The sequence below is a fragment of the Pseudophryne corroboree genome, chromosome 6, assembly GCF_028390025.1.
Source record: "Pseudophryne corroboree isolate aPseCor3 chromosome 6, aPseCor3.hap2, whole genome shotgun sequence".
NCBI classification, from domain to species: domain Eukaryota; kingdom Metazoa; phylum Chordata; class Amphibia; order Anura; family Myobatrachidae; genus Pseudophryne; species Pseudophryne corroboree.
The window spans coordinates 458,115,645-458,142,889 of NC_086449.1; the positions used below are offsets into that span (position 1 = coordinate 458,115,645).

A 27,245-nucleotide genomic window follows, 5' to 3' on the forward strand; every position below is an offset into this window, starting at 1 on the left:
AACCCTTACCCTCCCCCTAGTGCCTAACCGTAACCCCAAGGCCAATACTTACTTTCCGCTTCCGTCAGCACTCTGACAAATGGGATACATATTAACAGCGATAGCTATTAATATGTATGGTATTCTGATTTTCAGAACCTGGATAGCTGGTGCTCTAATGTTTTCAAAACTGTGACAGAAGGCAATTCATTTAAGTCCAAGCAGTAGTAATCAGTAATCTTCCAGGATGTTACTGGTCAGAAACACTGCTTATTGCTGCTTGCATAGCAACATAAGGATACTTTCTGTTCTCATCCAGAAATGTGCAGAAGTGGGTCACGTAAGGTTCCTACAGGACATCATGCTTAAGTAAATCCCCCACAGTCTGATCGCAATCACCATGCTATACAACCTTAATTAGTTCTAAATGCAATGTGCTCACTGATTTCCATATCTCTCCATACTACCCCAGGGTGTGGATCATTAGGTCTGCAGTCACTAGGTCAGACCCCATATGTTTGACATGGTCAAAACGTCGACAGTGAAAAGGTAGACACCTGATCATTTCAACAGGTACCAAAGGTCGACGCAAAAAAAAGTCAAAAGATTTATTTTTAATTTTGGGTGTTATTTTGTATGTGTAACCACATGTGACTCCAATTAGTGTACTGCTACGGGCAAGTTCCCAATCGTAGCCCATGTGGATACAGTATGAAAAAGTTGAAAAAAACTAAAACCCAACAACTTGTGTAGACCATTTGTACCTGCCGACCTTTTACACTATGTAGACAAAAGTGATTGGACACTGACAGCAAATATATCAACAAGATTTTATTGATGTCAGTACTTGGAAAGGACCATCACGTGCAGTGATTACTGCAGACACCCTTCTTGGCAAACTGTCCACAAGTTCCTGGACAACAGGAGGCGGTATGTTTTGCCATTCCACTTTAAGGGGGTGATTCCGAGTTGTTCGCTCGTTGCCGATTTTCGCTATACTGCGATTATCCGCTAACTGCGCACGCGCAATGTTCGCAGAGCGCATGCGCTTACTTATTTTACACAAAAGTTAGGTATTTTACTCACGGCATAACGAAGCTTTTTCATCGCTGTGCTGATCGTAGTGTGATTGACAGGAAGTGGGTGTTTCTGGGCGGAAACTGGCCGTTTTATGGGAGTGTGCGGAAAAACGCAGGCGTTCGAGTTGCAAAACACAGGAGTGGCTGGAGAAACGGGGGAGTGGTTGGGCAAACGCTGGGTGTGTTTGTGACGTCAAACCAGGAACGAAAAGGACTGAGCTGGTCGCAATGGCTGAGTAAGTCTGGAGCTACTCAGAAACTGCTAAGAAATTTCTATTCGTAATTCTGCTAATCTTTCATTCGCAATTCTGCTAAGCTAAGATACACTCCCAGAGGGCGGCGGCTTAGCGTGTGCAATGCTGCTAAAAGCAGCTAGCGAGCGAACAACTCGGAATCACCCCCTAAGTACAGTGACCAACTGTAACACTGAAGAAGGTTGAGTTGGTCAAGAACACAACAGTCACTCAAATTTGTTCCAGAGGTTCTCAGTGGGGTTAAGATCTGGACTCGGAGCTGGCAAGTCCATCCGGGTTACAAAATTTTCTGTGTTCCAGTCCAGCGTCACCCTGGAAACATGACTTTGCACAACCTACTATGATCCCCTTTTCAAACTCGGTTAGCTCCTTTCAGGAAGCCATTTCGTTAGTAAATGATCTAATAGTGCCCCCTAATTGTGTTTTACCTTCACGAACATGTGTCTGCTGCAGGAGCACACCATTTCGCTTGCACGTGTGCCTGAGGAGTTTCAGTTGCTTTTGTCTACATAGTGTACATGTTGACCTTTTGTAACGCTCAACCTAATGCATGTCGCCTATATTAAGTTAATCTACTACTACAGTCGACCTATCAACCGGATACCGCTACTTCACAGTGATCCCTTCTCTCCATTATTATACCATCCCCTCTCTGTGCCCTTCTAGGTGCTTTCCTGTGTATCACCACTGTGTATTTCACTTCTACAAATCGCTCATTCTGCCACTGTAAGCTATAGCTGCCTCGCCTGGTATTTTCATGGGCAGCATGAACAACACATGGACTAATTTATACAGTGATTAAGGGTAAAATGGGAAATGACTTACAAGTAAAATTTATTACATTCATGAATTGCTCATCTCGCACATTGTAACCTATGTAGTGTGCCTCAAAAAGGTTTCCTCACCTTGGGGGTAAGTCAGACCTGATTGCTCGCTAGCTTTCTTCGCTGCACTGCGATCAGCTCAGAACTGTGCATGCATATGCACCGCAATGTGCAGGCATGTCGCTCGGGTACAAAGCGGATAGTTGCTGTGCGATGGGTTTAACGAAAAATCCATTCGCACAGCCGATCGGAAGGAGATTGAGTGGAAGAGGGCATTTGTGGGTGGCAACTGACCGTTTTCAGGGAGTGGTTGGAAAAACGCAGGCGTGTCCAAGCTTTTGCAGGGCGGGTGTCTGGCGTCAATTCTGGCCCCGGACAGGCTGAAGTGATCGCAGCGGCTAAGTCCTGGGCTACGCAGAAACTGCAAAAGATCTTTTTGTACCGCTCGGCTGCACATGCGTTCGCACACTTGCACAGCTAAAATACATTCACCTGTAGGCTGCAACTATCTGATCGCAGCGCTGTAAAAAACTGCTAGCGAGTGATCAGGTCTGAATTACCCCCCTTGTACGCTACTGGGCAAGATGAACGGGATGTAGTCAAAAAGTCGACAATAACCATGTTGAACATTCATAATGTCATCACTACAATGTTTACATTGTAAAAAATTTCAATATTACGGTTAGGCTGTGGGTGTGAGGGCTAGGATTAGGCCCTAGAGGGAGAGTTAGGGGGTATCCGGTTGATAGATAGATAGTGTCTAGTTAGACAGTCATTAGATAGACACCATATGTTAGACAGACATTAGGTCGACATGGTCAAAAGGTCGACATAAAAAAGAGAGACAAATGTTTTAAAAAAAATGTAACATGTATTTGAACTATTTCATACCTTCTCTATCCATGTCGGCATAGAGTTGGTTATAAACCTTGTGGCGAGCGCAGCGAGCCCCGCGAGGGGATGCCTTTCAACAATTGGGGGTCCCAGATGACAAAACTCTCCACACAAACCACAAAAATGCAAAAAACATGGTGTCTACCTTTTTTTACGACGAACTTTTGACCCTGTCGACCTTTTGCACTGTCTACTTTTTTCCTGTCAACCTTTTGACCCTGTCGACCTAATGTCTGTCTAACATATGGTGTCTATCTATTGACTGTCTAACTAGACACTGTCTATCTACTATACCACACCCGAGTTAGGGGTAGGGCTAGGGGTAGCTGAGAAATACTTAGTGGAACGCCGCAGCATCAGAGGTCTGTCCCAAAAGTGATGATCACATGACCACAGGGACTCAGAAGACGCCTCTGGGCCACCAGGACAAAAGGTCAACATTATGACCATGTCAACGTTCTTATCTTAATGGTGAATGTCGACATTTCATACACAACCCAGATGAACAATGCATGGTTCTGCTTATTTTGTAAGGCTCATGTATCTTGCTCTAGTATTCCTGTAAAGCTAAACACCTACAGTATATTACATATATGTGGTAAACCCGACCAGATGGGCTCTGTCAAACAAAGCAACTGATTAAAGGAGGGTGTCAATCTCCACTTTAAAGCATAAACAGTGAAGAAAAAGTGATAAGCAACGCTAACAGTGGTTTAACAATGTCATTAGTAATATGAAATTAATCAGTACAAGAATAGAAATCCATATAAATACAGCTTGGTTAAGAATATTGTATATTTTTAAATACTGTATAAACAATATCAAAATACTAAACAAATATAAGGTATTAAAATCGATGTGTTCTGAGGAAGTTGTGGAAGAAACGCGTTACGCAAGCCACTCAACTTGGACACTTTTGGACCTGATTAGTTCCTTATTGACTTTTATGCTTATGGTCCTGGACTTCTCTGACGTGTTGCTTACTTACTATTGATAACACCAATTTTAATACCTCTTATATTTATTTTGTGTTTTAATATTGTTTATACGACATTAAAAATATAACTCATCTCTGGTATATATACAGTACACAAGAAATGCTTTTCAGTTAAATGAGAACTTCCATACAACAGATCAGCAACACAGCAGAAATAGTCACCTGGTAGAAACGGAATATGCTTCTGGCTGGAATTTACAATTCACGTCTGCAACTTTAATTTCTTCCACATCCGCAGGGATTATTCCTAAATTAGATCCCATTATAGTCAGCAGTATACCTCCATTTAATGGTGCAGCTTTTGGTGTAAACTAAGGACATAAGAACAGGAAACCTTTGAATGAACAAAATAAATGAACACACTTTAACACAACATATTTAGACTTTCTTTGAACACAACACATGTAGGGGCGTCTCTGATAATAGGTATCAGAGATGAGAACACGACATGTTGCCATGACAAATTCAATATAAATATATTATCGTCTAAGTACAATAATCAAATCTTTAATAAGATCTATTTTTACTTTGTCGCAACCTACAGCTTCACTGAGCCAGTAGACAATGTGTGATCATAAATCAAACACTACCATGTATAGCTTGGTAGCTGGAAAATTACTTAGTGCAACATATTACTGTATCAGAAAATAAAAAAGCAAGGCACAAATCAGTGAAGATGGAGGAAATTATTAATAATACTGTTCTAGGTGGCACTATGAAAGTGAGGAGACGCCGCAAGTTTCTCCCATTGCACAACTGAAGGCAGCTGTATTGAACTTCTTTGAAGTAATAAGGAAAAGGCAGTGTTGCCTCCGGAGAACTCAAAACACCTCAACGCTAAAAAATTCTGCATTTATTATTTGCAAGCAGTGTGTAACACAAATCAGGACCAGTGTTTTACTTAGTACTTAGAACACTCTTATAAGGGCAGCATAGTGTGAATCAACATTTCAATGGCAATCACAATACAGGCATTTTAATTTTTTATCCTGATTAAAATAGCTATACTGTGACTGGCATTGAAAGCTGCTGTTGTGAGAGGGGCCTGGAGTGTCGTGCCTATGTAGCTCTGTATTGCATGATGGTAAGGGCATCTGGCTGAGCATAAAACTTTTTCTCTAACGTCCTAGTGGATGCTGGGACTCCGTCAGGACCATGGGGAATAGCGGGCTCCGCAGGAGACAGGGCACATCTAAATAAAGCTTTTAGGATCACATGGTGCGTACTGGCTCCTCCCCCTATGACCCTCCTCCAAGCCTCAGTTAGGTTTTTGTGCCCGTCCGAGAAGGGTGCAATCTAGGTGGCTCTCCTAAAGAGCTGCTTAGAAAAAGTTTTTTTAGGTTTAAATCTCAGTGAATCCTGCTGGCAACAGGATCACTGCATCGAGGGACTTAGGGGAGAGATTTCCAACTCACCTGCGTGCAGGATGGATTGGAGTCTTAGGCTACTGGACACTTAGCTCCAGAGGGAGTCGGAACACAGGTCCTCCTGGGGTTCGTCCCGGAGCCGCGCCGCCGATCCCCCTTACAGACGCTGAAGACGGAGGTCCGGAAAGCAGGCGGCAGAAGACTCCTCAGTCTTCATGAAGGTAGCGCACAGCACTGCAGCTGTGCGCCATTGTTGCTACACGTCTCACTGATTCAGTCACGGAGGGTGCAGGGCGCTGCTGGGGGCGCCCTGGGCAGCAATATTAAATACCTTTAGTGGCAAAATAAATACATCACATATAGCCATTAAGGCTATATGTATGTATTTAACCCAGGCCAGTTTTCTTAAAACCCGGGAGAAAAGCCCGCCGAAAAAGGGGCGGAGCTTATTCTCCTCAGCACTCAGCGCCATTTTCCTGCTCAGCTCCGCTGGTGAGGAAGGCTCCCAGGACTCTCCCCTGCACTGCACTACAGAAACAGGGTAACAAAGAGAAGGGGGGCATAATTTGGCGATATTGATATATTAAAAGCGCTTATATCAAAAACAACACCTTCTAGGGTTGTTTATATACATTTATAGCGCTTTTGGTGTGTGCTGGCAAACTCTCCCTCTGTCTCCCCAAAGGGCTAAGAGGGTCCTGTCTTCGATTAGAGCATTCCCTGTGTGGCTGCTGTGTGTCGGTACGTGTGTGTCGACATGTATGAGGACGATGTTGGTGTGGAGGCAGAGCAATTGCCGGTAATGGTGATGTCACCCCCTAGGGAGTCGACACCGGAATGGATGGCTTTAGTTATGGAATTACGTGATAATGTTAGCACATTACAAAAGTCAGTTGACGAAATGAGACGGCCGGAAAACCAGTTAGTACCGGCTCAGGCGTCTCAGACACCGTCAGGGGCTGTAAAACGTCCCTTACCTCAGTCAGTCGACACGGGTACCGACACAGATGAATCTAGTGTCGACGGTGAAGAAACAAACGTATTTTCCAATAGGGCCACACGTTATATGATCACGGCAATGAAGGAGGCTTTGCAGATCTCTGATACTGCTGGTACCTCAAAAAGGGGTATTATGTGGGGGGTGAAAAAACTACCTGTAGCTTTTCCAGAATCAGAGGAATTGAATGACGTGTGTGACGAAGCGTGGGTTAACCCAGATAGAAAACTGCTAATTTCCAAGAAGTTATTGGCATTATACCCCTTCCCACCAGAGGTTAGGGCGCGCTGGGAAACACCCCCTAGGGTGGATAAGGCGCTCACACGTTTATCAAAGCAAGTGGCGTTGCCGTCTCCTGATACGGCCGCCCTCAAGGATCCAGCAGATAGGAGGCTGGAAACTACACTGAAGAGTATATACACACATACTGGTGTTATACTGCGACCGGCAGTAGCCTCAGCCTGGATGTGCAGTGCTGGGGTAGTGTGGTTGGATTCTCTGACTGAAAATATTGATACCCTGGATAGGGACAGTATTCTATTGACTCTAGAGCAATTAAAGGATGCTTTTCTTTATATGCGAGATGCTCAGAGGGATATTTGTACTCTAGCATCAAGAGTAAGCGCGATGTCCATATCTGCCAGAAGAAGTTTATGGACGCGACAGTGGTCAGGTGATGCGGATTCCAAAAGGCATATGGAAGTATTGCCATATAAAGGAGAGGAATTATTTGGGGTCGGTCTTTCGGACCTGGTGGCCACGGCAACTGCCGGCAAATCCACTTTTTTACCTCAGACCCCCTCCCAACAGAAAAAGACACCGTCTTTTCAGCCGCAGTCCTTTCGCTCCTATAAAAACAAGCGACCAAAAGGACAGTCTTATCTGCCGCGAGGCAGAGGAAAGGGTAAGAGAGGGCAGCAAGCAGCCCCTGCCCAGGACCAGAAGCCCGCCCCGGGTTCTACAAAGCCATCAGCATGACGCTGGGGCTTTACAAGCGGACTCAGGAGCGGTGGGGGGTCGACTCAAGATTTTCAGCAATCAGTGGGCTCGCTCACAAGTGGACCCGTGGATCCTGCAGATAATATCTCAGGGTTACATGTTGGAGTTCGAAAGGTCTCCCCCTCGCCGGTTCCTAAAGTCTGCTTTACCAACGTCTCCCTCAGAAAGGACGTCGGTTTTGGAAGCCATTCACAAGCTGTATTCTCAGCAGGTGATAGTCAAGGTACACCTCCTACAACAGGGAAAGGGGTATTATTCCACACTATTTGTGGTACCGAAGCCGGACGGTTCGGTAAGACCTATTCTAAACCTGAAATCCTTGAACCTGTACATACAGAAATTCAAGTTCAAGATGGAGTCACTCAGAGCAGTGATAGCGAATCTGGAAGAAGGGGACTTCATGGTGTCCCTGGACATAAAGGATGCTTATCTGCATGTCCCAATTTACCCCTCACACCAAGGGTATCTCAGGTTCGTGATACAAGACTGTCATTATCAGTTTCAAACGCTGCCGTTTGGTTTGTCCACGGCCCCTCGGGTCTTTACCAAGGTAATGACCGAAATGATGGTTCTTCTACGAAGAAAAGGCGTATTAATTATCCCTTACTTGGACGATCTCCTGATAAGGGCAAAGTCCAGAGAACAGCTGGAAGTCGGTGTAGCACTAACCCAGGTAGTGCTTCAGCAACACGGGTGGATTCTGAATCTTCCAAAATCTCAATTGACCCCGACAACTCGTCTGCTGTTCCTGGGAATGATTCTGGACACGGTTCAGAAAAAGGTGTTTCTCCCAGAGGAGAAAGCAAGGGAGTTATCCGAACTTGTCAGGAACCTCCTAAAACCAGGAACTGTGTCAGTACATCAATGCACAAGAGTCCTGGGAAAGATGGTGGCTTCTTACGAAGCGATTCCATTCGGCAGATTCCATGCACGGACATTTCAGTGGGATCTGCTGGACAAATGGTCCGGATCGCATCTGCACATGCATCAGCGGATAACACTGTCACCAAGAACAAGGTTGTCTCTCCTGTGGTGGTTGCAGAGTGCCCATCTGTTAGAGGGCCGCAGATTCGGCATACAGGACTGGGTCCTGGTGACTACGGATGCCAGCCTACGAGGCTGGGGAGCAGTCACACAGGGAAGAAACTTCCAGGGCGTGTGGTCAAACCTGGAGACGTCCCTTCACATAAATATACTGGAGCTAAGAGCGATCTACAATGCTCTAAGCCTGGCAAAATCGCTGCTTCAGGGTCAGCCGGTGTTGATCCAGTCGGACAACATCACGGCAGTCGCCCACGTAAACCGACAAGGCGGCACGAGAAGCAGAAGAGCAATGACAGAAGCTGCAAGGATTCTGCGCTGGGCGGAGAATCATGTCATAGCACTGTCAGCAGTGTTCATCCCGGGAGTGGACAACTGGGAAGCAGACTTCCTCAGCAGACACGACCTTCACCCGGGAGAGTGGGGACTTCATCCAGAAGTCTTCCACATGATTGTGAACCGTTGGGAAAGACCAAAGGTGGACATGATGGCGTCTCGCCTCAACAAAAAATTGGACAGATATTGCGCCAGGTCAAGAGACCCTCAGGCAATAGCTGTGGACGCTCTGGTAACACCGTGGGTGTACCAGTCAGTGTATGTGTTCCCTCCTCTGCCTCTCATACCAAAGGTACTGAGAATTATACGGAAAAGAGGAGTAAGAACAATACTGGTGGCTCCGGACTGGCCAAGAAGAACTTGGTATCCGGAACTTCAAGAGATGCTCACGGAGGATCCATGGCCTCTACCTCTAAGAAGGGATCTGCTTCAGCAGGGACCTTGTATGTTCCAAGACTTACCGCGTCTGCGTTTGACGGCATGGCGGTTGAACGCCGGATTCTAAAAGAAAAGGGCATTCCAGAGGAAGTTATTCCTACCTTGATTAAGGCTAGAAAGGAAGTGACTGTACAACATTATCACCGCATTTGGCGAAAATATGTTGCGTGGTGTGAGGCCAAGAAGGCTCCAACGGAAGAATTTCAATTGGGTCGATTCTTACATTTCCTGCAAGCAGGATTGTCTATGGGCCTAAAATTGGGGTCCATTAAAGTTCAAATTTCGGCCTTATCAATCTTCTTCCAGAAGGAATTGGCATCAGTGCCTGAAGTACAAACTTTTGTCAAAGGTGTACTACATATACAACCCCCAATAGTGCCTCCAGTGGCACCGTGGGATTTGAACGTAGTTTTGAATTTTCTCAAATCTCATTGGTTTGAGCCTCTAAAATCGGTAGATTTAAAATACCTTACATGGAAGGTAACCATGCTATTGGCCCTGGCTTCAGCCAGGAGAGTTTCAGAGTTGGCGGCTTTATCATACAAAAGCCCATATCTGATTTTCCATTCGGACAGGGCAGAACTGCGGACACGTCCTCATTTTCTCCCTAAGGTGGTTTCGGCTTTTCACTTGAACCAGCCTATTGTGGTGCCTGCGGCTACTAGCGACTTGGAGGACTCCAAGTTACTGGACGTTGTCAGAGCATTAAAAATATATATTTCAAGGACAGCTGGAGTCAGAAAATCTGACTCGTTGTTTATATTGTATGCACCCAACAAGATGGGTGCTCCTGCGTCTAAACAGACGATTGCACGTTGGATCTGTAGCACAATCCAACTTGCACATTCTGTGGCAGGCCTGCCACAGCCTAAATCTGTAAAGGCCCACTCCACAAGGAAAGTGGGCTCATCTTGGGCGGCTGCCAGAGGGGTCTCGGCATTACAACTTTGCCGAGCAGCTACGTGGTCAGGGGAGAACACGTTTGTAAAATTTTACAAATTTGATACTCTGGCTAAGGAGGACCTGGAGTTCTCTCATTCGGTGCTGCAGAGTCATCCGCACTCTCCCGCCCGTTTGGGAGCTTTGGTATAATCCCCATGGTCCTGACGGAGTCCCAGCATCCACTAGGACGTTAGAGAAAATAAGAATTTACTTACCGATAATTCTATTTCTCATAGTCCGTAGTGGATGCTGGGCGCCCATCCCAAGTGCGGATTGTCTGCAATACTTGTACATAGTTATTGTTACAAAGATCGGGTTATTACTATTGTTGTGAGCCATCTTTTCAGAGGCTACTTCGTTTTTTGTTATCATACTGTTAACTGGGTTCAGATCACAAGTTGTACGGTGTGATTGGTGTGGCTGGTATGAGTCTTACCCGGGATTCAAGATCCTTCCTTATTGTGTACGCTCGTCCGGGCACAGTACCTAACTGAGGCTTGGAGGAGGGTCATAGGGGGAGGAGCCAGTACGCACCATGTGATCCTAAAAGCTTTATTTAGATGTGCCCTGTCTCCTGCGGAGCCCGCTATTCCCCATGGTCCTGACGGAGTCCCAGCATCCACTACGGACTATGAGAAATAGAATTATCGGTAAGTAAATTCTTATTTTTTTTTCCAGCTGTAAATTGTTTAATACTTAAAAAAAGGTTTGTGTCCTTTAATGAAGGTTATTTTTGGGTTATTTTGCAATCTTACACAGTTAAGTCTGATATCTCTTGTTCCGTTATGCAGAAACGCTGGCTCAAGTTGCTTAACCTACAGCAAACACATTATCTTACTAATGGGACTAATACTGCATTTTCATTTTGTATTTGTCTAAAGTAAATATTAATGTGTGATAGGACTTTACCTACATTCTGTGATAGGATAAAGAAGTTGTCTGCAGATCTCGCTATTCATTATCTTTCCCATATTCCCCTCCCCTTCCCCCAGAGTCTCCGGATAACCTTACTGAACAGTGACAAATGTCTCACAATGCAACAGTGCGAGGGTGTAAGCAGCAAGCATATATGTCACGCAACATAGGCATGACATCATTTAGGTTGTGGCAAGGGACTGAAAGGAAAGGAAATATGAAGGAGCAGGCAAAGTGGTAGCAGTTATTGATAATCTCATTGACCCTCGAGTAGTTGATAGGACTACACTTTGGTAGCATTTCACCATATGAATATTGGTAATCATTTATTAAGGCATCCCCCTTCAAAATTACATGAATGTCTACTTTTAGTTTTTTGTGATTAATATATAACACATGCTTACGTGTTAGCGCTCAGCGCTGGCCTGTAGTTACATTGCAAGCACAGATATTAACTTGTTATAAAATATGTAACAGAGGTAGACAAAAAATAATGGTATACAGTGAATCTTTCAACACTGTCCAGACCTTGCTTAATAGAAAAACTGCAATAGAAAGATAGAGAACTGTAATTTCACAATCCTGTGCAACCCTACAGGGAGGCTGGGGAACATGTGACAGCCCCACAAAAGAGACTGAGGGATGCGATTATCAATACAAAAGGTATGTTCTTACATCTGTGATGATAGGAGCCGGGCACTCTGTGGCACCTGTACCCCTACACATATCTTTATAGACACATTTGTTGTTACACCAGACACAATGGTATTTTGGATCAGCCGCCAGACACAAGCTGCAGTCACTTCTTCCATAAAAACAGTTATAAAGATTCACTAGGAATAAAAGAAAATCACAGTGTTAATAGAAAAGAATCATCATCGTAATAAATTTCTAGTTGTGAAAATAAAGTGTTTACAGCATACAGAAATAAAAGTGAGGGAGAATGGTAATGGGAAGACATACTGGGCCTCGTTTAGGAAGCATAATGGATGTGTACACATAATTACCTTGGTATTGCAGGTGCCTGGATGACCTGCCCAGAGCGCTGCTTGAGGAGGTACCTCTAGAAGTCAGCCTAGGTGTGTTAGGGGGTGGGGAAATGTGAAGAGTGGCATGCTGCTAAACTGTAAATGTCACACCAAAGTCCTGCCTTCTACCAGCCTAGTACCACATCACAACCAACACTTTCCTTACACAAAACTTTGCAGCTTTTTTCCAATAATGCTGCTGCTCAGTTAATATAAATGAATCATGATCAAGGGGAATATTGAGGGACCAATTCAATTAGCAGCAGGTAAGCTGAAAATTGCTTAATGTGAATTAATAACCTGTGTCCGTGACTTTTAGCTATTTCATCTTAGATCAAAGCTTCACACTGGAGAAACACAATGGAAAAATGTCTTATCTTAAGGGCAAAAATGTTGGGACACAGGGCAGTACATGTAACGCGTGGCTAATTAAATCAGCCCAGAAACGGTTTATTAGGTTTCTCACTTTTGTGTGAGTGAAGCTTTGGATTATATTGCTTGAAATACATCTAGAAACACACTTCTCCAATTAAATGAAACATGGATCTCATTACAAGTATAGGACACAATCAGACGGCCCCTAAAGCTCTAAGCTGATGTAAAATGAAACATTTTCTGCAGAGTATATATTAGAGATGAGCGGGTTCGGTTTCTTTGAATCCGAACCCGCACGAACTTCACTTTTTTTTTCACGGGTCCGAGCGACTCGGATCTTCCCGCCTTGCTCGGTTAACCCGAGCGCGCCCGAACGTCATCATGACGCTGTCGGATTCTCGCGAGGCTCGGATTCTATCGCGAGACTCGGATTCTATATAAGGAGCCGCGCGTCGCCGCCATTTTCACACGTGCATTGAGATTGATAGGGAGAGGACGTGGCTGGCGTCCTCTCCATTTAGATTAGATTTAGAAGAGAGAGAGAGAGAGAGAGATTGCTGTGATACTGTAGATTAGAAGAGAGTGCAGAGTGCAGACAGAGTTTAGTGACTGACGACCACAGTGACCAGTGACCACCAGAGACAGTGCAGTTGTTTGTTTTATTTAATATATCCGTTCTCTGCCTGAAAAAAACGATACACAGTCACACAGTGACTCAGTCTGTGTGCACTGCTCAGCCCAGTGTGCTGCACATCAATGTATTGTATATAAAGCTTATAATTGTGGGGGAGACTGGGGAGCACTGCAGGTTGTTATAGCAGGAGCCAGGAGTACATGATAAATAATATTATATTAAAATTAAACAGTGCACACTTTTGCTGCAGGAGTGCCACTGCCAGTGTGACTAGTGGTGACCAGTGCCTGACCACCAGTATATTAGTAGTATTGTATACTATCTCTTTATCAACCAGTCTATATTAGCAGCAGACACAGTACAGTGCGGTAGTTCACGGCTGTGGCTACCTCTGTGTCGGCACTCGGCAGGCAGTCCGTCCATCCATAATTGTATTATATACCACCTAACCGTGGTTTTTTTTTTCTTTCTTTATACCGTCGTCATAGTCATACTAGTTGTTACGAGTATACTACTATCTCTTTATCAACCAGTGTACAGTGCGGTAGTTCACGGCTGTGGCTACCTCTGTGTCGGAACTCGGCAGGCAGTCCGTCCATCCATAATTGTATTATAATATATACCACCTAACCGTGGTTTTTTTTTCGTTCTTTATACCGTCGTCATACTAGTTGTTACGAGTATACTACTATCTCTTTATCAACCAGTGTACAGTGCGGTAGTTCACGGCTGTGGCTACCTCTGTGTCGGAACTCGGCAGGCAGTCCGTCCATCCATAATTGTATTATAATATATACCACCTAACCGTGGTTTTTTTTTCGTTCTTTATACCGTCGTCATACTAGTTGTTACGAGTATACTACTATCTCTTTATCAACCAGTGTACAGTGCGGTAGTTCACGGCTGTGGCTACCTCTGTGTCGGCACTCGGCAGGCAGTCCGTCCAACCATAATTGTATTATATACCACCTAACCGTGGTTTTTTTTTCATTCTTTATACCGTCGTCATACTAGTTGTTACGAGTATACTACTATCTCTTTATCAACCAGTGTACAGTGCGGTAGTTCACGGCTGTGGCTACCTCTGTGTCGGCACTCGGCAGGCAGTCCGTCCAACCATAATTGTATTATATACCACCTAACCGTGGTTTTTTTTTCATTCTTTATACCGTCGTCATACTAGTTGTTACGAGTATACTACTATCTCTTTATCAACCAGTGTACAGTGCGGTAGTTCACGGCTGTGGCTACCTCTGTGTCGGCACTCGGCAGCCCGTCCATAATTGTATATACCAGTGACCTAACCGTGGTTTTTTTTTCTTTCTTTATACATACATACTAGTTACGAGTATACTATCTCTTTATCAACCAGTCTATATATTAGCAGCAGACACAGTACAGTGCGGTAGTTCACGGCTGTGGCTACCTCTGTGTCGGCACTCGGCAGCCCGTCCATAATTGTATATACCACCTAACCGTGGTTTTTTTTTCTTTCTTTATACATACATACTAGTTACGAGTATACTATCTCTTTATCAACCAGTCTATATATTAGCAGCAGACACAGTACAGTGCGGTAGTTCACGGCTGTGGCTACCTCTGTGTCGGCACTCCGCAGCCCGTCCATAATTGTATATACCAGTGACCTAACCGTGGTTTTTTTTTCTTTCTTTATACATACATACTAGTTACGAGTATACTATCTCTTTATCAACCAGTCTATATATTAGCAGCAGACACAGTACAGTGCGGTAGTTCACGGCTGTGGCTACCTCTGTGTCGGCACTCGGCAGCCCGTCCATAATTGTATATACCAGTGACCTAACCGTGGTTTTTTTTTCTTTCTTTATACATACATACTAGTTACGAGTATACTATCTCTTTATCAACCAGTCTATATATTAGCAGCAGACACAGTACAGTGCGGTAGTTCACGGCTGTGGCTACCTCTGTGTCGGCACTCGGCAGCCCGTCCATAATTGTATATACCAGTGACCTAACCGTGGTTTTTTTTTCTTTCTTTATACATACATACTAGTTACGAGTATACTATCTCTTTATCAACCAGTCTATATATTAGCAGCAGACACAGTACAGTGCGGTAGTTCACGGCTGTGGCTACCTCTGTGTCGGCACTCGGCAGCCCGTCCATAATTGTATATACCACCTAACCGTGGTTTTTTTTTCTTTCTTTATACATACATACTGCAGTGCCACTCCTAGATGGGCCCGGTGTTTGTGTCGGCCACTAGGGTCGCTAATCTTACTCACACAGTCAGCTACCTCATTGCGCCTCTTTTTTTCTTTGCGTCATGTGCTGTTTGGGGAGGGTTTTTTGGAAGGGCCATCCTGCGTGACACTGCAGTGCCACTCCTAGATGGGCCCGGTGTTTGTGTCGGCCACTAGGGTCGCTAATCTTACTCACACAGCTACCTCATTGCGCCTCTTTTTTTCTTTGCGTCATGTGCTGTTTGGGGAGGGTTTTTTGGAAGGGACATCCTGCGTGACACTGCAGTGCCACTCCTAGATGGGCCCGGTGTTTGTGTCGGCCACTAGGGTCGCTTATCTTACTCACACAGCGACCTCGGTGCAAATTTTAGGACTAAAAATAATATTGTGAGGTGTGAGGTATTCAGAATAGACTGAAAATGAGTGTAAATTATGGTTTTTGAGGTTAATAATACTTTGGGATCAAAATGACCCCCAAATTCTATGATTTAAGCTGTTTTTTAGTGTTTTTGGAAAAAAACACCCGAATCCAAAACACACCCGAATCCGACAAAAATAATTCGGTGAGGTTTTGCCAAAACGCGTTCGAACCCAAAACACGGCCGCGGAACCGAACCCAAAACCAAAACACAAAACCCGAAAAATTTCAGGCGCTCATCTCTAGTATATATGGCTATGAGCCCTTTACATGTCAAGCATTTGTAAAAGTCTTGCTCCACACAATGAAATCTCTTACTTTAAAATGTACACCCTCACCTAAAAACAGACTCCTTCACCCAACCTGTTCCCCTTTGAAAACACTGTCATCTGCTCTATAAATATGTGCAGTTTAGCAGAAATATAATTAAGGGGGTCATTCCCCCCCAAAAAAAGAGTTGATCGTAACTGTGCTACATTTAGCAGGGCTACGATCACATACACAGACATGCGGGACACACACACACACACACACCCAGCACAGGGCTAGTCCGCCCGCATGTCTGGCCTGACCTCCCACGCAGAAGTACAAAAGCATCGCACAGCGGCAATGCTTTTTTATTTACTTCAGGAGTAGCTCCCGGCCAGCGCAGCTCTTGCACGCTGGCCGGGAGCTACTCGTCGCTGCCCAGGTCGTAGCGGCTGCGTGTGACATCACGCAGCCGCTGCGGCCCACCTCCCGCATGGTCCGGCCATGCCTGCGTTGGCCGGACAGCACCCACAAAACGGCTGCCAGAAGCCGCCGTGCCACCCCCTCCCGCCCAGCGACCACCTCTGCCTGCCAATCAGGCAGAGGCGATCGCTAGGCAACAACAGCCGTCGGCTGTCAGCCATGCGCACTTCTGACTTGATCGCTGCAATGAACGGCAGCGTGCAACCAGGTCAGAATGATCCCCTAAGACCAAAGCTAATTATTGGCTGCTCTGCTCTTCCTAAATTACATATATGGTCAATATGAGAGTTTACAGCCATGGCTTCCAATCCCGGTGCTCAAGGTTGTCTAACAGTCCAGGTTTTAAAGTATAAACCATACTTAAGCACATATTGTTAAATCAATACGACCGCTTCATTAATTAAACCACCTTTGCTCAAGCATGTATATCCTTAATCACTTAACTGGAATATTTTTTTTTCTAAGAACCGCTTTATGAATGAATTAGGTGAGAAACATGTATTTAAGCGTATCCAAACAAAGTACTGAAAAACATTTTTAAATATTTGTAAAAAATGTAATATTTTTTCCAAACATCAGATCATCAGGAAAATTGCAACTTTGATTTTCCCAATGACTGCTCATCTGAGCAGCCACCAGGTAAACACTATAGGGCTGAGGGTTGGTTAATTTACAATTCCTGAGTGGCTGCTAATGTCTGTAGCGGTTGTGCTGACCAATCAGCAGATGCGGCAAGATTCTCTTCCTGCAGCTACCCACGGTGTGTTTCTGACTGGTCACATCATTTGCGACCAGATCAGGTAGTGCACTGCCTGGGATGGTCACAAAAGATGCAACCATGCCAGACAAGTAGTCTAACAGGGTCAGACTGCCAATCTGGCCAGTCATGCAGAGAGAGCGGGGCTGACTGAGCAGTTGGCTTGGCCGTCCAGTTCACATACACGTGGACTGGCTGGGCAGCTCCACCTCCAAGTGCTCTGCTTGGCCTTCCGGAATACAGAGAGTGCTGCAAGGCCAGGCCCCCGTGACATGCTGCTGTGAGCATGCTCCCTTTTTTTGTGCACAGTACAAGAATACCCGGGCTATCAGATAGTCCAAGTCTGTCCCTGTCCTTAAAACCTGTACTGTTAGGGTGCCTTGAGGACAGACAGACAAAATTTGGTGCCAATTTATAAACTCAACAGTGTGAATTAAACAGAAGCCTCTCAACCACCTCTTTAGATTAATATAGATCTTGAGTAGTCTGATGCAAAAAGGAGTGGTTCTGTGGCTTGAGCAACTAGCATGCTACTCAGCTTGTGTAACATGCTATTAAAACTAAGTTAGCACACTAAACACAACTGCTATTAACCATGTCCTCCAGGCTTTATGGCAATTCTCTACACAAATAAAAAGCACATGAATAAAATGGACTGGAGTGAATGGGGGAGACACAGAGCACTTGATCAATAGACCACTAGCATAAAGATTGGGCTTTCTCTTGGTCCTATCCTAGACAAACCTAGGCAATATTGAATAACATATCATTAACAAAATAACTGTTCATAATTCAGCAAGTGAGAGTATCAGAATAGATCTGGTTCCCTTCATGGAAGAAATAATACTGAGCTAGTCTATATGACCCTCACTCTGCAGATATGAATAGGAAAGTGATAAAGTACTACCACATACACATACCATTCAGTTTGCTGTCAATCTTCTTTTCATTCACTTTAATGTAAATATCCAGAGGAACAATTTCTTTATTTTGCACTGGGAACTGAAAGGGAAGAAAAAAAGAATAAAAGGTAATAAAAAAAAGGATGACAAAGCATAATACCTGCCATACACTGATCTGCTCAGGCTGACAGTTATGGATGACTAGCATTATCAATACAACATAAGGTTTGGCTCCTTTCTTTTAATTTGATTAAATAAAATTGAAAGTTTAAACATCCACAAAAATATATTTTGATGAGAGAATATATGTTGCCATGTTTGTCTTTACTGGACACTATATGTGCATATTTAGTTATTTTAAACCAAAGGACTGATGAATTCATGTGAATTTAACATGGCAGATATCCACTCGATCATGTATGACATTCTCACTCTACTTTAGTTAAATACCATAACATACCGCTGGGAGGGAGAGCGAGAACATGCCATTTTCTTCCGATACAGTGTCTTTGTACTTAAGTTTATCGTTACCAGCAATAAATGATGCCCCCTGCATTTGTGAAATAAAAAAGTATACTTAAATAACGTATGAAAAATTCTGATTTCATTTCACAGGAATAACTAAACCAAGTGTTACTAACCTTCCACAAGAGACACTGGGGGAATTCAATTGCTGTCGAACGGATTAGCCCAGATGAATCTGCATGACACCCGTCACACTTTATGGTTACCTTTATGATGGCGGGATCTCGCTGAAAAATGTTTGCTACCCCATAGGGTAGCAAGCACTTCTGAGCGAATAGGGAGACAAATCGGCTGGGCAAAGGGTGCTAGTCAGGCTGCAATAACCAGCATTTAAATACTTATTTTTATTAATCCGAATCATTACAAAGCAACAACATTGTAAAAAATATTTTAAGTACTGTATTACTGATCAGCAGTTTATTAGTGCACAGTATGTTTGGAATAGACTCAGTGAAAACTGGAGAGAAACGGCAAAGGCACACGTTTGCTTTCGTTTGATGCCACCAATTAAGAAAGACGCTTGTACTAAACCCTTCTCCACTTGTGCAACTTGTACTGTGAAAAATATTCATCTTCTCAGCTATTTATTTGAAATGCAAACATGAAATAATATTAGCATTTCTCTACTAACCTCCCTTAGCATATATAAAGCTCTATTGTTAAAGTTTTGTCTTCAATCCCATGAAGGATCGCCATTTAGTAGTTAAGATTGTAAGCTAGCAAAAGCAAAGCCTTCACCCCTCATGTGCCTTTCCTTCTCTTACTTACACTATCTTATACTCCCCTTTAATGGCACCTAACCCCCCTAGTTTTCCGTACTTGTTCTAAATTGTCTTGAAATGTAAGTGGTGTTTTCTTGTTTTGCTCATTTGCTTATGTACTCTGTAATGAGCGCTGCGGATCCCTTGTGGCGCCATATAAATAAAGGATAATAATAACAACAACAACTATATTTTAAAATAAAAAATGAACCAAAAACATTATATTTTTATGTAGTTGCCTCCCATTCCATCAATATACTCCCAGAGAACCGGCTCCCATAGACGTACATGTCTCTTACAGTGTCGGATAAAACCATTTGGAAGCCACTAGGCAGTTGAAATCTCGGGGTCTCCCTCACAAATGATCTCCTAATACGTTTGTAATATTACCGACCAACAGCCTACGATCTGGAAACTGTAATGTGAATTTGATGTCTATGGTTTATGTAATTTAAGTTGTTACACTAACACATTATTTTGTCTATAGAGTCCTCAATTTAAAGCTTTTGTTTCTTTGAGTTAATTCATTTTTCTATCTTTTGCAAACAATTTAAGAATGCATGAGTGTAATTTTCTTTCAAGATCAAATCAATATTATTTTATCAATATTATTTTGTTCAGTTGTCGCAGGAGCCCCTAAAAAGGCATGGGGCCCATAGGCTGGCGCCTACTCTGCCTAATTAGTACTCCGGCACTGGGTAAAACATATTACTCTGAACAAAACATATTATAAAATAAACAATAAAGAAAAAATGTTAAATTACCTGGAAAGAGTCAAGATTCTGCCCATTAAACGTTATAGTCATTTTTTGCGCCATTGGGACAAACAATGGTTCTGGCTCTAAGAACTGTGGACACTTGTCTTCCTGAAAAGCAGTGTAGAATATAATGTAATAAATTCTAAACCATGGGAATAGGGATAAGAAATCGATATGTAGTAAAGCCAGTGTGCCATAACAAGTTAAGCAGAGACAACATGAAGAGTTCCTGAATTAGCAAGCAATACCACCAATCTGATCCATTGGTAAAGTTAAAACCACCCACTGATGCTCTGCTCTATGCCAAGCCAACATTCCACCCTACATCATTTTTAATTATTTCAGAAATAGAAAATGTCACCATACACATGAACAAAACACACACAGTAGGGATGAATTGAGTGAAACAATGAATAGGTAATCAAAGGCTGTGGCCAGGAGAGACAGCAACAATTCAGTCAATATCATTCACAATTTCCAAGGTTAAAGTAATCCAATTACACCATATAACTCCAAAGTTACATTCTGTATTAGTGAATGACTCCCTTGATAAAAACGGTGTTGACAACCTTGTAAGGGATATGTTCAATTATAGATGGTATGGCTTTTATAAAGATTTTCAATATGGGAAGTCAGGACACATCAGAGGCTTTCCATTTGAGCAATTATCGTGGTCATGATCTCAAAAAGTAGCAGCAGCAGAAGAGGTTCAAGCAGCCACATTTGGGTCTTATTTGGATTCCAGGAAACATATCAATGACCAAAATTCTGGGCAATCCCACTACTGATCCAGTAATACCTACATATTTACCATTATTATTTATCGTTTATATAGAGTCACAGCATTACGCAGTGCTGGGAAAATAATATCCCATCAATTCATGTATTAGAAATTAAATTTTTTTCTATAGGAATCTTTCAAAAGAAATTTTAACCACAGTATTAGTAGACACTTAACTAACTGGATCGGATTTGATCTTGGCTAAAATGGTCATGGGTATGCTATAAAGAGGCGAAAGCAGCCAAATTTCCCACCAAAAATAAATTTGTTAAAGCATCAAACACCACTGGTTTACAATACATTTGCAGTAGAACAAGATAAGGTATACCACAGTAAGAAATGCATCCACATTACAAAATGCCAGTGGAAGACAAAATATATATAGCCATATAATTTCAGTATATGGCTATTACATATACACCCAACATTGTCATGTTTCAACAGTTTTAAAAAATAAACAGACAAAAGAACACTCATTTGTAGCTGTGGTGATACTAAAGATTTTTCCTGTGTAGTCTAAATCTGTTCTTTCCCAGTTTCTCACTGGTGAGCGGCCTGTACTTACACAGCACTTAGACAAATCAATTACAAGTACTCAGATCGAAGCTGCACAACAAATTGCCATTTAGTGGAAGCAAACTAGATCGACAATGTAATCAGATTTATTAAACGTCTAATGCCTTTATTAGCCATAAAGCGTATACAATCAATAGGGGTATATAAGGTGGCATTGATTAATGCATAGTGGGTGACATTTTTCACCTACCACAGGCAACACATTAATATGGTCATGCATAACATTTTATTTATTTTCCTTTTTACATTAATTGAGCTACTATCCATCAAAGCCATTGTTTGTATAAAAGGAAGGATTTTATCTAAGACAGGATTTACACATTGCTAATATGGTACTCTAACATATGTTACAGCTTTAAATGTCAATTTAATTTTTCATTAGTTATCTTTATAAATGCTTTATGTAAGTAGACATAACTTTCAGAAAACAAACCCTAAACTTAAAAAGAGCTAAAGAAAAGCTAAAAAAAAAAAAAAAAAAAAAAAAAAAAATTGTGCAAGCCCTTGAACAAAAAAAAAAACTTATTGTGCACACAAATGGGGCAACTGTGTACGGTGGCTATGGTGTTCCAAACCAGAATGGCATTTCATGTCTGAAAACATCACCAGTTTTTTACCCCATAGAGGTTTGCGGGAAAACCTCGGATGCGTGCAGATCACCACGCAGAATGAAATTGGCCACTAGAAGACTAATGAACTTAATGTGCACAGGAAGTGGACATTTCCTTCAATACGCTGGCTGCAATAGTAACATAGAAAAAATGTTTCCTTTCTAATACCTTACAACAAATATGATCAATTAAGAAGTATTTATTTTTTGTTATGTATTTTTTTTTATGGAATATTAATCAAATCCTTCAACATTACTCAGGAGAGTTATCAATTTTAGGTGTCTAATTTTCAAGCATTGATCTGCACCTCAAACTATACAGTTCCATAATCCATGTTTACCCCTTATTATGTTAAAAGCTTACCATGCTGATTGTAACTGGTTCATCACTTGTAGAGGGGTCAACACACTCATGATTGGCAATGTCCCATCGACATTCCCACTCTGTATTTACACAAGATGTGCACCTGGGAATCAAGATATGTTCCAGATTAGTAATGCTCTAAACAGGAAACAAGCGGCTTCAAGCTATTTCACAATTACTTACGGCAAGTTTTCTGAGAGGTTCATGGATTTTTCACAGTTGTAGAACTGATAGGAATAGTTTGCAAATGACACACGTCCCGACTTTGCAAAGTATAAGTCAATATCAACATTAACATAATCTGTAAGAAAATAAAGGTATTTTTCAAGAAAGAAGTTATGCAAAAGAAACATAATATTTTCTTTAAAACAAAACATGTTTCTAGCTTTCAAGAACATATATACATTTTTATTTTTTACCTTTGCCTATCTCAGTTGGAGGAATATCCACTGGGTGATGGCAAGAAATTGTCCCATCGTTTCCCAATGTGGCATCCTGGGTGTTTCCTCCAAAGTTGCACATCAACTTGTCCGTTTCCAGTAATGTTATGGAAGGCTCCACTTTTAACACAACCTATCCCAGCAAAAAAATAATCAGAGTCCATCCATTGCAATGAAGGAACCGTTCATCCCTGGTTACATATCTGTTTCTAGCATTTTCTTGAACGTGCCCACCTAATAATATCATGCACTAATGATACATATATATATATATATGTAGTAATGCCCTGGTGCCTCTTCCGTTCTGCTGGAGAAGCAGAAAACATAAAATGTTTGGTGTAGTGGCACTCGTAGGGTCTTGAGGTGAATAACCAATAAAGTAAGGCGACTCACGCCATGCAGCAGGTTAACGTTTCAGTTTACTTTTAAACTTTCATCAGAACAGAGAACAAGTGTACATGATCTTACCTTTATAGAGAATCTGAACATGCAAGCAAGAGCTCCGTGCTTGGCGCAGGGCTGGTGACGTCACGTGAGTGTGACATGCGCTCTGTAGCGCTGCTTCTGGTTGCGCCGTATCTAAGAAACAAACTAAACAAAGCAGTGCCGTCACCACAGCAACTCAATACCGAAAGACTAGAAACCGATACAGATCATAAAATCCGCTAGTGACTTAAAAAAGCAATTAGTCTGACCAAAGAACAGAAATAGAACAAAATCATTAGAGAATAGAAAACAGTTAAACTGTATAGAAAAATGGTACAAAAATATGCAGCATTAAAGAAAACAGTTCCAATTCAATTGTTCATTGAGCCCCTTTGAAGCAACAGTGTCTAAAGTATAAAGCCAGCGTGCTCTATTTCTGTCCTTTGCGGTCAGACTAATAGCTTTTTTAAGTCACTAGCGGATTTTATGATCTGTATCGGTTTCTAGTCTTTCTGTATTGAGTTGCTATGGCGACGGCACTGCTTTCTTAAGTTTGTTTCTTAGATACGGCGCGACCGGAAGCAGCGCTACAGAGCGCACTTTGCACTCAAGTGACGTTACCGGCCCAGCGCCGAGCAAGGAGCTCTTGCTTGCATGTTCACATGGTGGATTCTCTATAAAGGTAAGATCATGTACACTTGTTCTCTGCTCTGATGAAAGATTAGAAGTAAACTGAAACGTTAGCATGCTGCACGGCGTGAGTCGACTTACTTTATTGGTTATTCACCTCAAGACCTTTCGAGTGCCACTACACCAAAGATATATATATATATATATATATATATATATATATATATATATATATACACACACACACACACACACACACACACACACACACACACACACACACACACACACACACACACATATACATACCAAAACAAATTATTTATGATCAAAGTGATGGGCAAAACCAGTGCTGGTGGCTGCTAATCATAAAACATGTGGACAAATAGAACCACAACTATGTCCAACACAATATAACTATGTCTTGTTGTAAATACATCCAGATGGTGCTCAACTCCAAGGAGGTGAATCCATAAATATGTACATAAGAACAGATTTTACAATTGACTAATGCCTTGAAAACGGTCATTGTGTTGTTCGAAGCATAGACCTGACCTATGTATTTCTACAATGAATAAATAACCTACTAAGCTTTTCTTATGTAATTGGTGAGTGCCCTCTTTTGTTATGTACACACACATAATATAAACAAATATAAACAAATGTGTATATATATATATATATATATATATATATATATATATATATATATATATCAATCAGCAGCACTCCATTCACCATCAAGGTACTATACATTCAGCCGATGCCTTCCCCAAGTACCAAACAGCGTTGTGAACCATGAGTATATAGCAGCAGTGGGCGGCACTCAGAGCTCCCCGCAGGGAATAATACACAGACAGCGTCTGATAATTTAAGCGTTTCAATGTTACTAATATAACATTTTCAATGTTTTGTCCTGATGAAGAGGTTATATTAGTAACATTGACATCAGACGCTGTCTGTGTATTATTCCCTGCGGGGAGCTTATATATATATATATATATATATATATATATATATATGCACCAGGAAACTGAGCCGCACTCACAGACAAGGATCCTTGAAAAAATGTCATAAAGAGACATGAAACGTTGGAACTACATCCAGGCTATGTGACTCTTTTGTCTTACGCCAGAGTTTTATTCTATCTACAAGTCTGTGAGTGCGGCTCAGTTTCCTGGTGCATGTCAAGTACACAGAGCGGGCACCGCAGCAGGTGTTAGAGGTGTTGGAGTGCTGGACAACCATCTGGGCTATATATATATATATATATATATATATATATATATATATATGTTTTTATTTACCAATAAAAACTTTTGGACTAGGGGTGCTTTGAAAATATGCTGATACGCTAGGGCTCCGTGATTCAAGAAAGTTTAAAAACCATTGGTATAAAGGAGAGCACTAAAAAAGGCTGTTAATGAACTAAAATGATGAAATGAACAGGCACAACAACACATGACTTGACAGTGGTGCCCCAGAGGACAGAAACATCGACAAATATCTGTGATTTGCTGCTATGAACTAATAAATATATTCAGCATATTCAACGACAAGACTGGCAAGTGTTCAACCTCATACCCATGTATTTATGAAGGCTTCCATAAAGTACAACATCCCCCCCATTCCCTGCTAAAAATAAATAAATAAATAAATTTATATATATATATAAATTTATATATATATATATATATATATATATATACACACAGACATGAACGAGCGGCACTCACAGGACTTACATAAATGAATGGGACCTCAACCCATCAATTACAATTGATGGGTTGAGGCCCCATTCATTTATGTAAGTCCTGTGAGTGCCGTTCGTTCATGTCTGTATATGATTCAGGGGAATTCCCTATTTGAGAAGGCTCCGGGCATTTATTTTGAATAACTAACTGGAGTGCCGAATGCATATTGATCTATATATATATATATATATATATATATATATATATATATATATATGTGCAAGGGAGGGTAGGGGTAATAGCGACTAACAGTGTCTACACTATAAAGGATATATATATGAAAAAACGATAAAATACGTATTTCTAAAAGATGGGGGGGGTATTTATTATAAAACAGACATTTAATAGCAATAAAAAATATGTATACTTTTGGATGATATAAAAAGTCAAGAAAAAAGAAAGGGGTTGGATTTAATCACTTAAAACATAAAATTAGACTTAATTAAAACATAAAAACGTAACTGGAACATTAGATGTATATAAAAGTATTTCAGATAAGAGAAAGGTGCTTATCTTAGAAAAGGAAGGTCACTTGAGGTATACCCAACGCGTTTCGTCCATCTGACTTCATCAAGGGGTAGAGGGCTAATGAGCAGTCATTCTATTTATAGCCAAGGTGATTAACAATGTGGATATGACATCACTTCCTGTTTGGAGCTACTTAGTTAAACTGTTACATGCGGCATAATGAAAATTAGAATATATATGTTACCAGGGGTAGATCTATGGATCTTAGTCTACATGGGATGACTTTAGTTAAAAAACGAGTGCTGTAACTAGCATTAAACTATAAAATGAGATGATAAGAGTCCAGGGGCGCTTTTTGCCCCACTTCCGCCCCGCTTCCTGCGTCCGATTTTACGCACTGCGCATGCGCGCGGTGTCCCGTTTCCGGTATTCGCGTCTCTTTTGAGGCGCAGCGCTGCCCCACTTCCTGATTGTGTGTACAGCGCATGCGCCCGATGTTCCGCTTCTGGTATTCGCGTCTCTATGTGGGCGCTGTCCCACTTCCTGCTTGTGATTTTTCTATTGAGGGAGCTGCACTTCCTGTTTCATCGTAGCTCAGCTTGTGTCTTTATATTGATTGGGTCACTTATGTTGTCAGTCATCCCGGCGGCCATCTTTATGAAGCCTTATAGTGCAGGACATGTTCATAAGGTGCCATTATCAGCTTATGCGAAATTGCATAGAAAAACAAACAAATAAAGCAACGGTTAATACCTTACAAGTTGTTTTTGGTCCATTTTATAGTTGGAGCATAGGGAAGGTTATATGGGAAGGAGGTCATATTGCTTGATAAAAAATTCTATATACATGTTAAGAGAATTAAACCGCTGACTGGGCTTTTAAGTATTCAGGGAGCATTCATAATATATATATAAGCTATTCATTAGCAAGAGGCCAACAAAAATTATTAATGCTTGGTAATAGCATATAGTGTCTTGTTTAGTGATGCACTATGCTTATCTATACATTAGAAACA

The 27,245-nt window shown here is 41.9% G+C and overlaps 1 protein-coding gene across 3 annotated transcripts in view; it reads right to left on the reverse strand.

Moving 5' to 3' along the window:
- The window catches only part of PLXNB2 (plexin B2), a 357,268-nt gene that overhangs the window by 82,762 nt on the left and 247,261 nt on the right, over positions 1–27,245 (reverse strand). For all 3 annotated transcript variants that reach the window (XM_063927157.1, XM_063927155.1, XM_063927156.1), the window contains 8 exons: positions 22,932–23,085; positions 22,696–22,813; positions 22,513–22,615; positions 20,188–20,289; positions 18,598–18,687; positions 18,156–18,237; positions 11,738–11,895; positions 4,190–4,338 (listed from right to left, as the gene is read on the reverse strand). In XM_063927157.1, the coding sequence (XP_063783227.1) occupies positions 4,190–4,338; positions 11,738–11,895; positions 18,156–18,237; positions 18,598–18,687; positions 20,188–20,289; positions 22,513–22,615; positions 22,696–22,813; positions 22,932–23,085 (956 nt within the window). The remainder of the gene's footprint in view (positions 1–4,189; positions 4,339–11,737; positions 11,896–18,155; positions 18,238–18,597; positions 18,688–20,187; positions 20,290–22,512; positions 22,616–22,695; positions 22,814–22,931; positions 23,086–27,245) is intronic.